Source organism: Lemur catta, chromosome 2 (genome assembly GCF_020740605.2).
Source record: "Lemur catta isolate mLemCat1 chromosome 2, mLemCat1.pri, whole genome shotgun sequence".
NCBI classification, from domain to species: domain Eukaryota; kingdom Metazoa; phylum Chordata; class Mammalia; order Primates; family Lemuridae; genus Lemur; species Lemur catta.
In genome coordinates, this window is record NC_059129.1 from 42977777 (window position 1) to 42988739 (window position 10963).

General features: G+C 54.0%; 1 protein-coding gene across 2 annotated transcripts; it reads right to left on the reverse strand.

Moving 5' to 3' along the window:
• TAP2 (transporter 2, ATP binding cassette subfamily B member) lies at positions 1 to 10847 on the reverse strand. 2 transcript variants are annotated; one of them, XM_045541788.1, is made up of 12 exons: positions 10755 to 10847; positions 9860 to 10360; positions 9657 to 9771; positions 7220 to 7350; positions 6741 to 6946; positions 3938 to 4135; positions 3657 to 3785; positions 1993 to 2181; positions 1643 to 1816; positions 1341 to 1500; positions 870 to 1006; positions 1 to 524 (listed from the first exon to the last, which is right to left on the reverse strand). In XM_045541788.1, the coding sequence occupies exons 2-12, from the start codon at positions 10350 to 10352 to the stop codon at positions 282 to 284; spliced, it is 2175 nt and encodes a 724-aa protein (XP_045397744.1). In that variant the 5' UTR covers positions 10353 to 10360; positions 10755 to 10847; the 3' UTR covers positions 1 to 281. The 2 variants fall into 2 exon arrangements, with proteins under 2 accessions (XP_045397744.1, XP_045397745.1); XM_045541789.1 differs by having other exon boundaries at positions 10751 to 10847.
• Between the last annotated feature and the right edge of the window lie 116 nt (positions 10848 to 10963).

Consider the following 10963-nt stretch of genomic DNA (forward strand, 5'->3'; position numbering starts at 1 on the left):
TAGTTTTACTTTTCTTCTTTGTATTTTTCAATACAGTCTAAATTTTCCATATGAACGTGTACTGTTTCTATAACAAGGACAGTATTTTAAATATATTTATTATGCCACGTGACACTACTCAGCACCAGGCACAGCTCATCCACCCAGGAAATAAGGTTCCTGGACACAAACAGCACCACCACCCCCCCACCCCAGCCCTCGCCCCACTCCACCTCGTCCAAAGCACCACGTGGTCCACAGCGCCACCGTGCCTCCACCTCAGGGCAGCTACCCAGGGAGACTCAAAGCAGGAGCTGCTCTGGGGCCTGGAGCCGGCCCTGGGAAGGCCCGGTGTCCCCGGGGCCCCAGTCCTCCAGCCACTGGCGCGCCAGGCGGGAATAGGCGTCCTGCCCCTCCCGGAGCTGCGCGAGCTCCCGCAGCTCGCCCTGATGGAGCACCAGGATCTGGTGCGGGCGCTGCACCGTCTGCGGCCTGTGGGCGATCACCAGCACCGTGCGGTCCCCGCGGGAATTCCAGTCCTGCAGCTGCAGGGGGAGGACCACGGTGCCTCAGAAAGGAAAGAGTGCGATGGACACCGCGTCCCAACTGGGCACCGTCTCTTGTGACTTGGGGCAAAGAAGGCGTGGGACAAGAGAAGGCAGGAAAGGGTGATGGTCGGCACTGCCCTTCTCCCCCAGCCCTACCGCTGCAGCTGGAGGGCCGGCAGGGCAGCCCGGGAGCAAGGCGGGCTGCCCCACACCACCCATTCCCCGGCCCACCTCCCAACCCCAAAACGGCAGACCCTCCTCGCACTAGCGGGCATTCGTCCTGCCCCGCCGCATTCTGCACAGGCGGATCCTCGCGACGTGCCCGCGCCGCCCGGTACTCACCGCCTGCTCACACTGCGCGTCCAAGGCGCTGGTGGCCTCATCCAGGATGAGGACCTGTGGGTCCCGCACAAGGGCGCGGGCGATGGCCAGACGCTGTTTCTGTCCCGCAGCCAGCTGGCTCCCTTTCTCCCCCACGTCTGAGGAAGTCAGAGAAATGCCCTGCCTCAGACACGGGGGATCAGGACAACTCTCCCCCACCAGGAGGGACAGGTGCACCGCGGCATTTCCACTAGCACCTGCGGGGTTGAGGGGGGAGCGCCAGGGGACGTCATGGGGCGGGGCCCTCAGGGGGCTGCCCTCCTGGAGAAGCCACTGCTGGGCACAGAGACTGCTGAGGGAGGCAGGCTGAAGAGTCCCTGGTGTGGGGGAAGGAGGGCAGGCGGGAGAGGAAAGCGCACAGCGCTCACCACCAACAGCAAGTTCCATGTTCTCCCTTTACTGAAGGGCAGGCTTACAGGTTGCAGAAGATACCTGTGTACATCCCACGCTCCATTTTCTGTATGAAGTCAGAAGCGTGGGCGGCCTGGGCAGCAGCTGTCACCTTATCATCCTCGCAGCTCTGCAGCCCGTAAGCAATGTTGTCCCTCACAGAACCCGAGAACAACACAGGCTCCTGCCCAACCGAGACCACCTGTGCAGAGTGACACAAGCAGAGAGGACTGTGTGTAAACCCTCATGGCGGGGACCCTGCTTTCCTCCTCGCCTGCCTCCCTCCGACTGGCCCCCTGGATCTCCTACCCCGTCTCTGCATACACCGCCCCCTCCCCACCCACCTGGCTGTGCAGGTAGTGGTGCTCATACTGCCACACGGGCTTCCCATCCAGCAGCACCTGGCCCCCGGTGGGCTGGTACAGATTCTGCAGCAGGGCAGCCACTGTGCTCTTCCCAGACCCATTGGGTCCCACCAGCGCCGTCACCTCGCCAGGCCGTAGGGTGAACGTCAGCCCCTGGAAACCAGGGAAGAGCTGGGGCCCACTTCTTCTCCCTCAGGACCCCTCCCTACCTCTTCCTGGCAGAGGCAAGACCAGCTTCCCAAATGGTCTACAGGCCGCGGTGGCTGCTCACACACAAGCGGCACAGAGCAAGGGGTCCAGGTTCCCTCCCCGTGGCCTGTTTCAGGCACCTTGAGCACAGGCTGGTCAGGGCGATTGGGATACGCAAAGGAGACATCCTGGAATTCCACGAGCCCCTGCAGAGTGCGAGGGGCCAGTTCCCCAGGTGGGGGCAGATTTGGCTGTCGGTCCAGGTAGGAAAAGACCTTCTCAGCAGCCCCCACGCTGCTCAGCATATGGCCGCACATGTACACGAGCGTCTGGAACACAGGAAGGGGAGGGCAGCTAGGCAAACACGCCTCCACCGGGAACCAAGGCCCAGCTCCACACACACCTGCCCACCGCCACACTTCTCCCCCTTGTCCAAAAACGACTCCCAACCCTTCAATGTGCAATTTGGGTGGACTTTAAAGTGGCACCAACACCCCACTGTTCGAATTTGCAGCAGGAAGGACGCGCAGTCCACTCTCCTGGCATGCAGCAGGGCCGCTCTCCCCAGACCTTGCAGGGACTGTTCTGTGCACAGTGCCGCGTGCACAGCTCTGTCTGGCTGCACCACACAGGGACCTCCTCGACAGCACGCATGCGCCCACCTCCTCCTTGCAGCCTCCAGAGTGCCTAGCGCAGTTCTCCACACACAAAAGATGTTTATAAAATATCTAGGAAAATTTTTAAATGGAGCCCTGGATGAAGTAACTATTTTTGAGAACCAGTAAATACAGGAAAAGAACTAAATGCTTATTCTGCCTTTCCTAATCAAACTGTGCTCCTGGGTAGCCAACGCGTAGCTGAGGGGAGGGCTCCCTTCATAGATGTAGGCAGCCCGTGAGGGAAGGAGTGATAGAGTCACCATCTGCAGCCCTGCTGGTTTAGTGGGTCTGTGCCCTGTGCCCCTGTGGCTGATGCCACCAGACAGAGACCAGGTATTCTGCACCTCCTGGAGAAAAAACAGACCACCACCTAGGAAGGACTCTTGTCAGAAAAAGAGAAAAACCTTGAATCCTGCAAGCTTCTAGGTTTACGTACCAACTGACAGGAAATACAGAGGCAGGAGAACATATTAAAATGATACCACAGGGGTTCAATACGCAAAATCCAGACCATAAGGAACTCGACAGGACAAACAACCCATTTCGTCAAAAACTAAACTGCAATGGGGAAATTTTAGATAGATGGATGGATGGATTAGATAGATACTTAAAAGACATATCAACCAATCACAATGTGTGGACCTCATTTGGATGCTGACTCAAGCACACACACAAGGACACAAAAACGGACACACACACACATTTTACAGCTATAACACAAGTGGAAATTTGACCACTGACTGTATTTAATGAATTTTATGAATTGTTGTTAGTCCTTTGGTGTGATAATACCTTGTTGTTATACACTTTAAAAGATGTTTATGTTTTTAGCGATACACACTAAACTATTTACAGATGAAATGATATAATATCTTGGATTTGCTTCAATATAAAATGGGCGGGGGAAGAGGGGTTACAGCCCAAACAGGACTGGCCATCAGTTAACACTTGTGAAAGCAGCTGATGGGTACGTGTGGGTTCATAATATTATTTTCTTTTTCTTTTTTTGGCATAAGTTTGAAACTCTCCATAACAACATTATTTGGGTGTTTTTGTTTTGTCTTGTTAAGGGGAACAAAGCCCGTGGCCCAGAAAGCCAGAGAGAAAAAGAGAAGGGGAAGGGCAGGCACGGGCTGCTCACTCACATGCATGTAGCTCCCCACGTCACCCTGGTAGAGCAGGAAGGAGAGCAGCCCGCCCTGGGTGAGCTCCCCGGCCAGGATCTGCTGCAGCCCACAGCTCAGCATCAGCACCTGCACGCCCAGGCCCAGCACCTGGGAGGGGAGAAGAAAGAGATACGGCCAAGAAAGACCTTCCCATGCTTTCCCCTGCCTGCCCCTATGAGACTGAGCTTCAAGGGACCCCAGAACCAGCCATGGGCTCCCCATCCCTTCCCGACCCTTCCCCTGCCACTCGGCCAGCTCACCCTCCGCAAGAGCAGGTACAGGGCTCGCTCCAGGTCTCGCCGCCACCACAGCTGCCGGCATCGTTCCAGGGCCTCCTTATAGCGACAGACCTCGTGCTCCTCTGCCCCGAAACTGCGCACGGTCTTCAGCCCTCCCACAGCCTCCCGCACCACCTGCCCGGCCCTGGCCACTGCGTCCTGGATCTCCCGAAGCACCGCCTGGAAAAGGGGCAGCGAACACACCAGGTTGATGCAGCAGAAGCCGGCAGGCCCCGAGTCTCATTCCAGCCTTGGGATGCTCCCAATTGACCTAAAAATACCCAACTGTTCTCTTTCCCTCTTCCTTGCCTTTCTTTCCAGAAAAAAGTAAGAGTGAAGGAGCGAGGGAATGAAATATTACTGAGCTTTCCGTGTCAGGCAGTGTAGGAGATACGTGCTATTTTTCTACCCTTCATTTGAGGTCATTCTTCCACCCCTAGTGTCTGGATGAGAAAGGAGGGGCAGCGTTCCCAAGGAGCCAAGATAGCTAAGAAAGCTGGATATGTGATTCAAAACAGATCAAAGATCAAAACATAGGCCGGGCGCGGTGGCTCACGCCTGTAATCCTAGCTCTGGGAGGCCGAGGCGGGTGGATCGCTCGAGGTCAGGAGTTCGAGACCAGCCTGAGCAAGAGTGAGACCCCGTCTCTACTAAAAATAGAAAGAAATTATCTGGCCAACTAAAAATATATATACAAAAAAAAAATTAGCCGGGCATGGTGGCTCATGCCTGTAGTCCCAGCTACTCGGGAGGCTGAGGCAGTAGGATCGCTTAAGCCCAGGAGTCTGAGGTTGCTGTGAGCTAGGCTGATGCCACGGCACTCACTCTAGCCCGGGCAAGAAAGTGAGACTCTGTCTCAAAAAAAAAAAAAAAAAAAAAAAAAGATCAAAACATAGGAGCTAAAACTATAAAACTCTTAGAAAAATGTAAGAGAAAAGCTTTCTGACACTAGATTTCTCAATGATTTCTTGGATATAACACCAGAAGCACAGGCAACAAAAATAAATAAAAGATAAATCAGACTTAATGAAAACGTTTGTGTATCAAAAAACTCTATCAACAGAGTTAAAAAGCAACCATGAAATGTAAGAAAATATCTGCAAATCATATACCTGATAAGGGATTAATATCCAAAATACATAAAGAACTCCTACAACTCAACAACAACAAAAAATCCCAGTTAAAAAAGGGCAAAGGGCTTGGAAAGACATTCCTCCAGAGAAGATACAAAAATGGCCAATAAGCAGATGAAAAGATGCTCAGCATCACTAATCATTAGGGAAATGCAAATCAAAAGCACTAGGATAGCTATAATTTAAAAATGACAGCAACAGAAAATGATAAGTGTTTGCAAGGATGTGGGGAAATTGGAAACCTCACGCACTGTTGGTGGAGAAATGTACAATGGTGCAGCTCTATGGAAAACAGTGTGGTAATTCCTCAAAACATTAAAAATAGGCCAGGAGAGGCGGCTCATGCCTGTAATCCTAGCAGTCTGGGAGGCCAAGGCGGGACGATTGCTTGTGCTCAGGCTTTAGAGACCAGCCTGAGCAAGACTGAGACCCTGTCTCTACTAAAAATAGAAAAATTAGCCAAGCATGGTGGTGTGCGTCTGTAGTCCCAACAAGCCAGGATACTGAGTTAGGAGGATCACTTGAGCCCAGGAGTTTGAGGCTGCAGTGAGCTATGATGACACCACTGCACTCTAGCCCAGGCAACAAGAGCAAGACTCTGTCTCAAAAAAAAAAAAAAAAAATTAAAGATAGAATTACCATATGATCCCGCAATTCCTCTTCTGGATACAAACCCAAAAAACTTGAAAGCAGGGCCTTGAGCAGATACTTATACACTCATGTTCATAGCAGCATTATTTGTAACAGCCAAATGGTGGAAATGACTCCAATGTCTATCAGTGGATGACTAGATAAGCTAAATGTGCTATGCACACAGTGGAATATTGCGCAGCCTTCAAAGGAAGGAGATTCTGACACAAGCTACAACATAGATAAAACTTAAAGACATCATGCTAAGTCAATAAGCCGCTCACAAAAAGACAAATCTGTATGATTCTACTTATTAATACATGTGGTACCCGGAGTCATCAAAGTCACAGAGGCAGAAATACAATGGTGGTTGCCAGGGCTGGGGGGTGGGGGGAGTTACTATTTAATAGGTGCAGAGGTTTATTCTAGGAAGATGAAAAAAGCTCTGGACATGGATGGTGACAATGGTTGCCCAGCAACGTGAGTGTACTTAATGCCACTGAACTGTACACCTCAAATGGTCAAAATGGCAAATGTTAAGTAAAGTAAGTTTTACCACAGTCAAAGAGGAGAAGAGAAGGGGGTCCTGACACACGCAGGACTCCTCACTGCACGCCCGACCTTCCCTAAGCTCCATCCAAATTCCTTCTGCTGATTTTAAAGCAAAAACCCCTCTACCTAAAACCTTCCAAGGTATCATTTTTAATCTTTCATGAGGAGTGGATGTAAAGACTCCTTTGAGAAGCTGTTGGAAAGTTATCGTCTCCCCAGAAAAATGTCCCCCACTCTGTCTCACACACATACCTTTTGCCTACAGTCCTAGGGGGTAATGGGCCTTCTGAACTCCAAGCTCCACTAACGGAAGACTGGATATGCAAAACGTGCTATACACATACAATATACCTTCCAGCCTTAGGGCTGAGAAGAGAACATCTTTCTCTAGGAGATCCTCTAGCTACAAATGTGGACTCCTCACCGCTATGCTTTATTCGCCCTCAGGCTTCCCTAACATCCATGTGTACCTGGTGGCGGGCATTGTACACCTTCTCGGCCGCTATCGTGAGGGGCACGTCGAGCAGAGAGAGGAGGGTGAGTCGAGGCGACACGTTGAGCATGAAGGCATATAGCCCCACCACTTTCACCAGGCTTCGCAAGAGCACGTTGGCATTATAAGGAAGCCAGCCACTCATCAGGGTGGTATCCGAGCTCAGCCGCGAGTTCAGCTCCCCTGGGAGGGACAGAGCAGATGAGGAAAACATGCATTCTGCAGGGACCCCAGAAACGCCCTCCTGACTGTCCCCTTGACACAGGCCCCTCCTCTAAACATCCTCCCTCACTTGCAGAGACAAGGATGGACGAGGCTGCAACTCCACCCTGTCCCAAGGGGAGAAAGGCAGCCCCAGGCCGGGCACAGGGATGAAGGCAGGAGGGGCGCAGGTGGAGGGGTGCCCAGGGGCAAGGAATGTCCAGGGGAATCCCAGGCCTGGCCCCCAGGCCCCACCTGTCTTGGTCTCCTGGAAGAAACCGAGGTCCTGGCGCAGCAGGGAGGAGAAAACCTGCTCCCGAACCCGCAAGTTGATTCTGGACATGGTGTAGAGGAAGGAGCCCCCGCGGCAGCCTGCAGACAGCGAGCTGTGGGCAGCAGGAGCCGGGAGCAGGGTGAGGGGAGACGCAGGGAATGGGCGAGAGAGGCAGAGGCGGCGGCAGTGAAGGGAAAGGCAAAGTCAGGGAGAGTGCGACAGGCGCCCCGGAGAGGCCAAGGACAAAGAAACCAGAGACCCTGGGCGGGGCGGGGCGGGGAGGGGAGCGAGAGGAGGCACAGGAATGAACGGGGCAGAAGACAGGGCAGACGCGGTGAGCTGAGCCGGACTGGGAACAAAGTCACAATATGTACAGACTCCCAAGTACGCATGGGGTGTGCTGTGTGCTAGGCGCGGGAAGACGGTAACAGAAGTGAAAAGATACTGTGGAAACAGCCCGGGGCTTGCTCCTGTCCAAGCCTTCCTCAGTGTCTGTCGTGGTCTCCTTCCTCCCCCACCCTCAGAGCCCTCCTCGTGGGCACAGATACATCATCATGGGAACTGCAGCCATGAACTCCCCGACCCCATTCTCCAGGGCCCCAGCGTCATGCTGTCCCTGTCCTTCATCCCCAAAGTTGGAGAATTCCTCTTAGACCAACTAAATCTCCACAATAAAACTTAAAGGGAAAGAAATAAAAGCATAAAAGCAGGTTTTTCACAAAGCATGGGCTTCTGATACAAATTTAGTTGCCATATTGAAGAGGCTGTTGGGAGAGTCAGACATGCAGTGATGAGGTTTGCACTGTGATGATGGCGGTGAGACTGGGGACAGACACTTTCACAGTGGAAATGACAGGGCGGGTGTTTGAACGTGAGGAAGACACTAAGGATGCCGATGCAGGGAGCCCAGGACACTGACGGCTTCAAGAATGGGGATGAGAAGGGGGAGCCACTTTCAGGAAGACCAGGAGAGTGTGATGCACTTGGAGTCCTGGGTCTGCGGAGTGTGGGAGGAGACAGGGCTGTCCAACGGGAGAGTCAAGGAGGCATCTGGGTTTACAAGACAGGGCACAGCACGGAAATGTGGCTCCGGGGGCCTCCTGCACAGAGGAACTGAGTTAGCTCCACAGGAAAAATGTTTTTCAAGATTAAAGAACTAAGTCATGAGGAAAGATCATATTTGAGGGCCCAGAGGAGAAAAGTTCTCCAGAGGAGACAGAGTGGATTGGGAAGCAGGAAACAGTGCATGAACGCAAACTGCAGAAAGATCAATAATAAGAGATTATACTAGTGCCAAAGGCTACAGAGAAACAAAAAGTAACTGGGGACTGACTTTAAAACAAAAGCATTGGATTGATCAATAAGAAGTTCACATTTCAGTACAGTCACGTGTCACTTAACAACAGGGACATGTTCTGAGAAATGTCCTTAGATGGTTTCACCGTTGTGCGAACGTCGCGGGCACTCCCACTGACCTAGGCGGCACAGCAAGCCTGTGCGGCAGGTGACTGTGCTGAACACCGGCAGCAGCTGTAACGATGGTGGGAATTGTGTATCTAAACATAGCTAAACAGACAAAAGGCACAGTAAAAACCTGGTATTATAATCTTGTGGGACCACCATCACACATGCAGTCCATGGCTGACTGATCTGTCGCTATGCGGCGTGTGGCTCTAGTGAGTGTCAGCAGAAGCAAGTATGGAATGAGGCATAGTGAGGAACTGGCTGTTGGGGACATGCTCAACGCAGTATGGCCACCAAAAAGGAGCAGCGTCAAGCGGGGCTGGGATTGAGGTACAGTGAGTGGGCACCACCCCAGGTGCCTCACTCACCTCATCCTACTCTCCTGGTCCGGCCTGCCAAGCACTTGGTTGGTTGGTTGGTTTGTTTGGAGTGAGCAGACTTCTATGTCTAAAAAGAGGCGAAAGCAAGAGAAGGGGAAAAGAGAGCAGAGGCTGGAAAGAAAGGCGACAAGCCTCCCAGCATGATCTTCAGGGACTGGCAAGATGAGTAAGGAAAGAGGAGCCAAGAGGGAGAAACAGGCCCACCCTGACACGAGGGCGACCCTGAAGAGACACTGTGAGGACAGACTCAGTGGTGGGAGGTAGGACGCAGGATGGGGAGATGGAATCTCGTGGAGCCGAAGTGCTGACAGGTCACTGAGAGACGTTCTCTTTGGCACTTAAGCTCCTTTGTACGACACTCCTACTTGGGCCCTTGATGATGGACATAGACTCGGAAAATGTTGGATAAATATGGAGGAAGGAAGAAATGAATGAATGGATGAAACAGAATGGTGAAAAATTAACCATATTTTAGTTTAAGTACTTTGTGCTTTTTGCATGAAAGGGTCTGAAAATGGAGTCAGGAACAGAAAGGCCCTTGTAAAGCAAAGGGACCCAATTGCCCATCACCTACCTCCCGATGGAGAGGAGGCACATGACAAAGATGGCACTGCCAAAGGCATCGGGGTCAAAATCTCCTCCCAGGATGTCAATCACACGACCAGAATAGTGAGGGATTAACGTCTCCCCTGAAAGAGGCACGGAGGATAACAGATGAACCTGCTGGGGCCAAGGCCCTTCTCCCACCCCCAACTCCCAATATCTTCTCAGACTCACCCAAAACAGCAAGAATGAGGAAGAAGAAGGCAGCACTGAGGAAAGGCACGTCCGGCCTGGAGAGCTGCAGCAACCTCCACATCAAGGCTTTGCTGTCCTCCTGGCCCTGCTCCCTCCCCGGGGCTCCAGGGGGGCTCAGCACAGCCCACACGGCCCGGCTTAGCCCCGCAGCCCCGTACCCCACCAGCAGCCAGCTCCAAGAGGCTGAAGCCACTCTGACAGGGGGTGCGCTCAAGGCCCCTGCCACCAGGGCTCTCAGGGAGAGAAACAGGGGGGTCGCCAGGCAGAGCGGGGGCAGCAATGTCCCCACAAATCCCAGCTGCCCTCCCACCTTCAGCAGCCCCCACAGCCCTCCAAGTCTCAGGGTCCCCTCCAGCCATAGTCCTGGAAGTCCCTGGGGAAGCAGAGTCCCCAGAGTCCCCTGAAGCAACCACAGTAAGGCCCCGTCCACCAGCAGCAGGGAGGCCCAGCGTCTCAGGTCAGGGAGCCACATGGTGCTGCCTACGGGTAGAAGTTGAGAAATTATGGGGGTGGAGTCCCAGTCCTTTTTTCCACCCCCCACTCCCGCTCCCCTCAACCTGTCCATCGTCCATGGGCTTCTCATTCTGTCCCTCCCTACCCTGAAAGACCCCCTGGGTGCCCCATGGTCATCAGTACATCCCTCCTGCGACAGACGGCTTCCTGCCTGTCCCAGCGAGCTGGGGAGCATGACCATCAGGAGCGTCATACAGAAAACAAAATTCCCCTGACCTCCCTCCCGACCCACGCCTGCCGCCACCGGGCTCCCAAGAGCCCAGCAGACCCGGCTCCCGGCCCATCCACCCCCGGGGGCCAGAGACGGGGGGTTGGGCTGGGTCCCGGCGGGCGCTCCAGGTCCCCGTCCGCACGAACCCACCAGCCGCGTCGGCCTCGGGGCTCTCGGCTAAGCGCGGGGGACAGAGCTCCGAAATCCACCCTCCCCGTCGCCCGCGCGGCCCCTCTGCCGGCCGGCGGCTCCGCCGCTTTCGCTTTCGCTTCCCCGGCCCGGGCCCTCGCTCCGGGCGGCCGGCAGGGGGCGCGCGAGGCCTGCGGGCCACCGGGCCGGGCCCCAGCGCCGGCTCTTAC

What these genes read in the sequence shown, in the direction of transcription:
- TAP2 (XM_045541788.1), bottom strand. Translation starts at nt 10,352, where the DNA reads ATGTGGCTCCCTGACCTGAGACGCTGGGCCTCCCTGCTGCTGGTGGAC. An exon ending in TGCCTCCTCTCCATCGGGAG is followed by an intron (nt 7,351 to 9,656) that starts GTAGGTGATGGG and finishes TGCTGCCCACAG; the next exon opens with CTCGCTGTCTGCAGGCTGCC. An exon ending in ACGCGCAGTGTGAGCAGGCG is followed by an intron (nt 525 to 869) that starts GTGAGTACCGGG and finishes CTCCCCCTGCAG; the next exon opens with CTGCAGGACTGGAATTCCCG.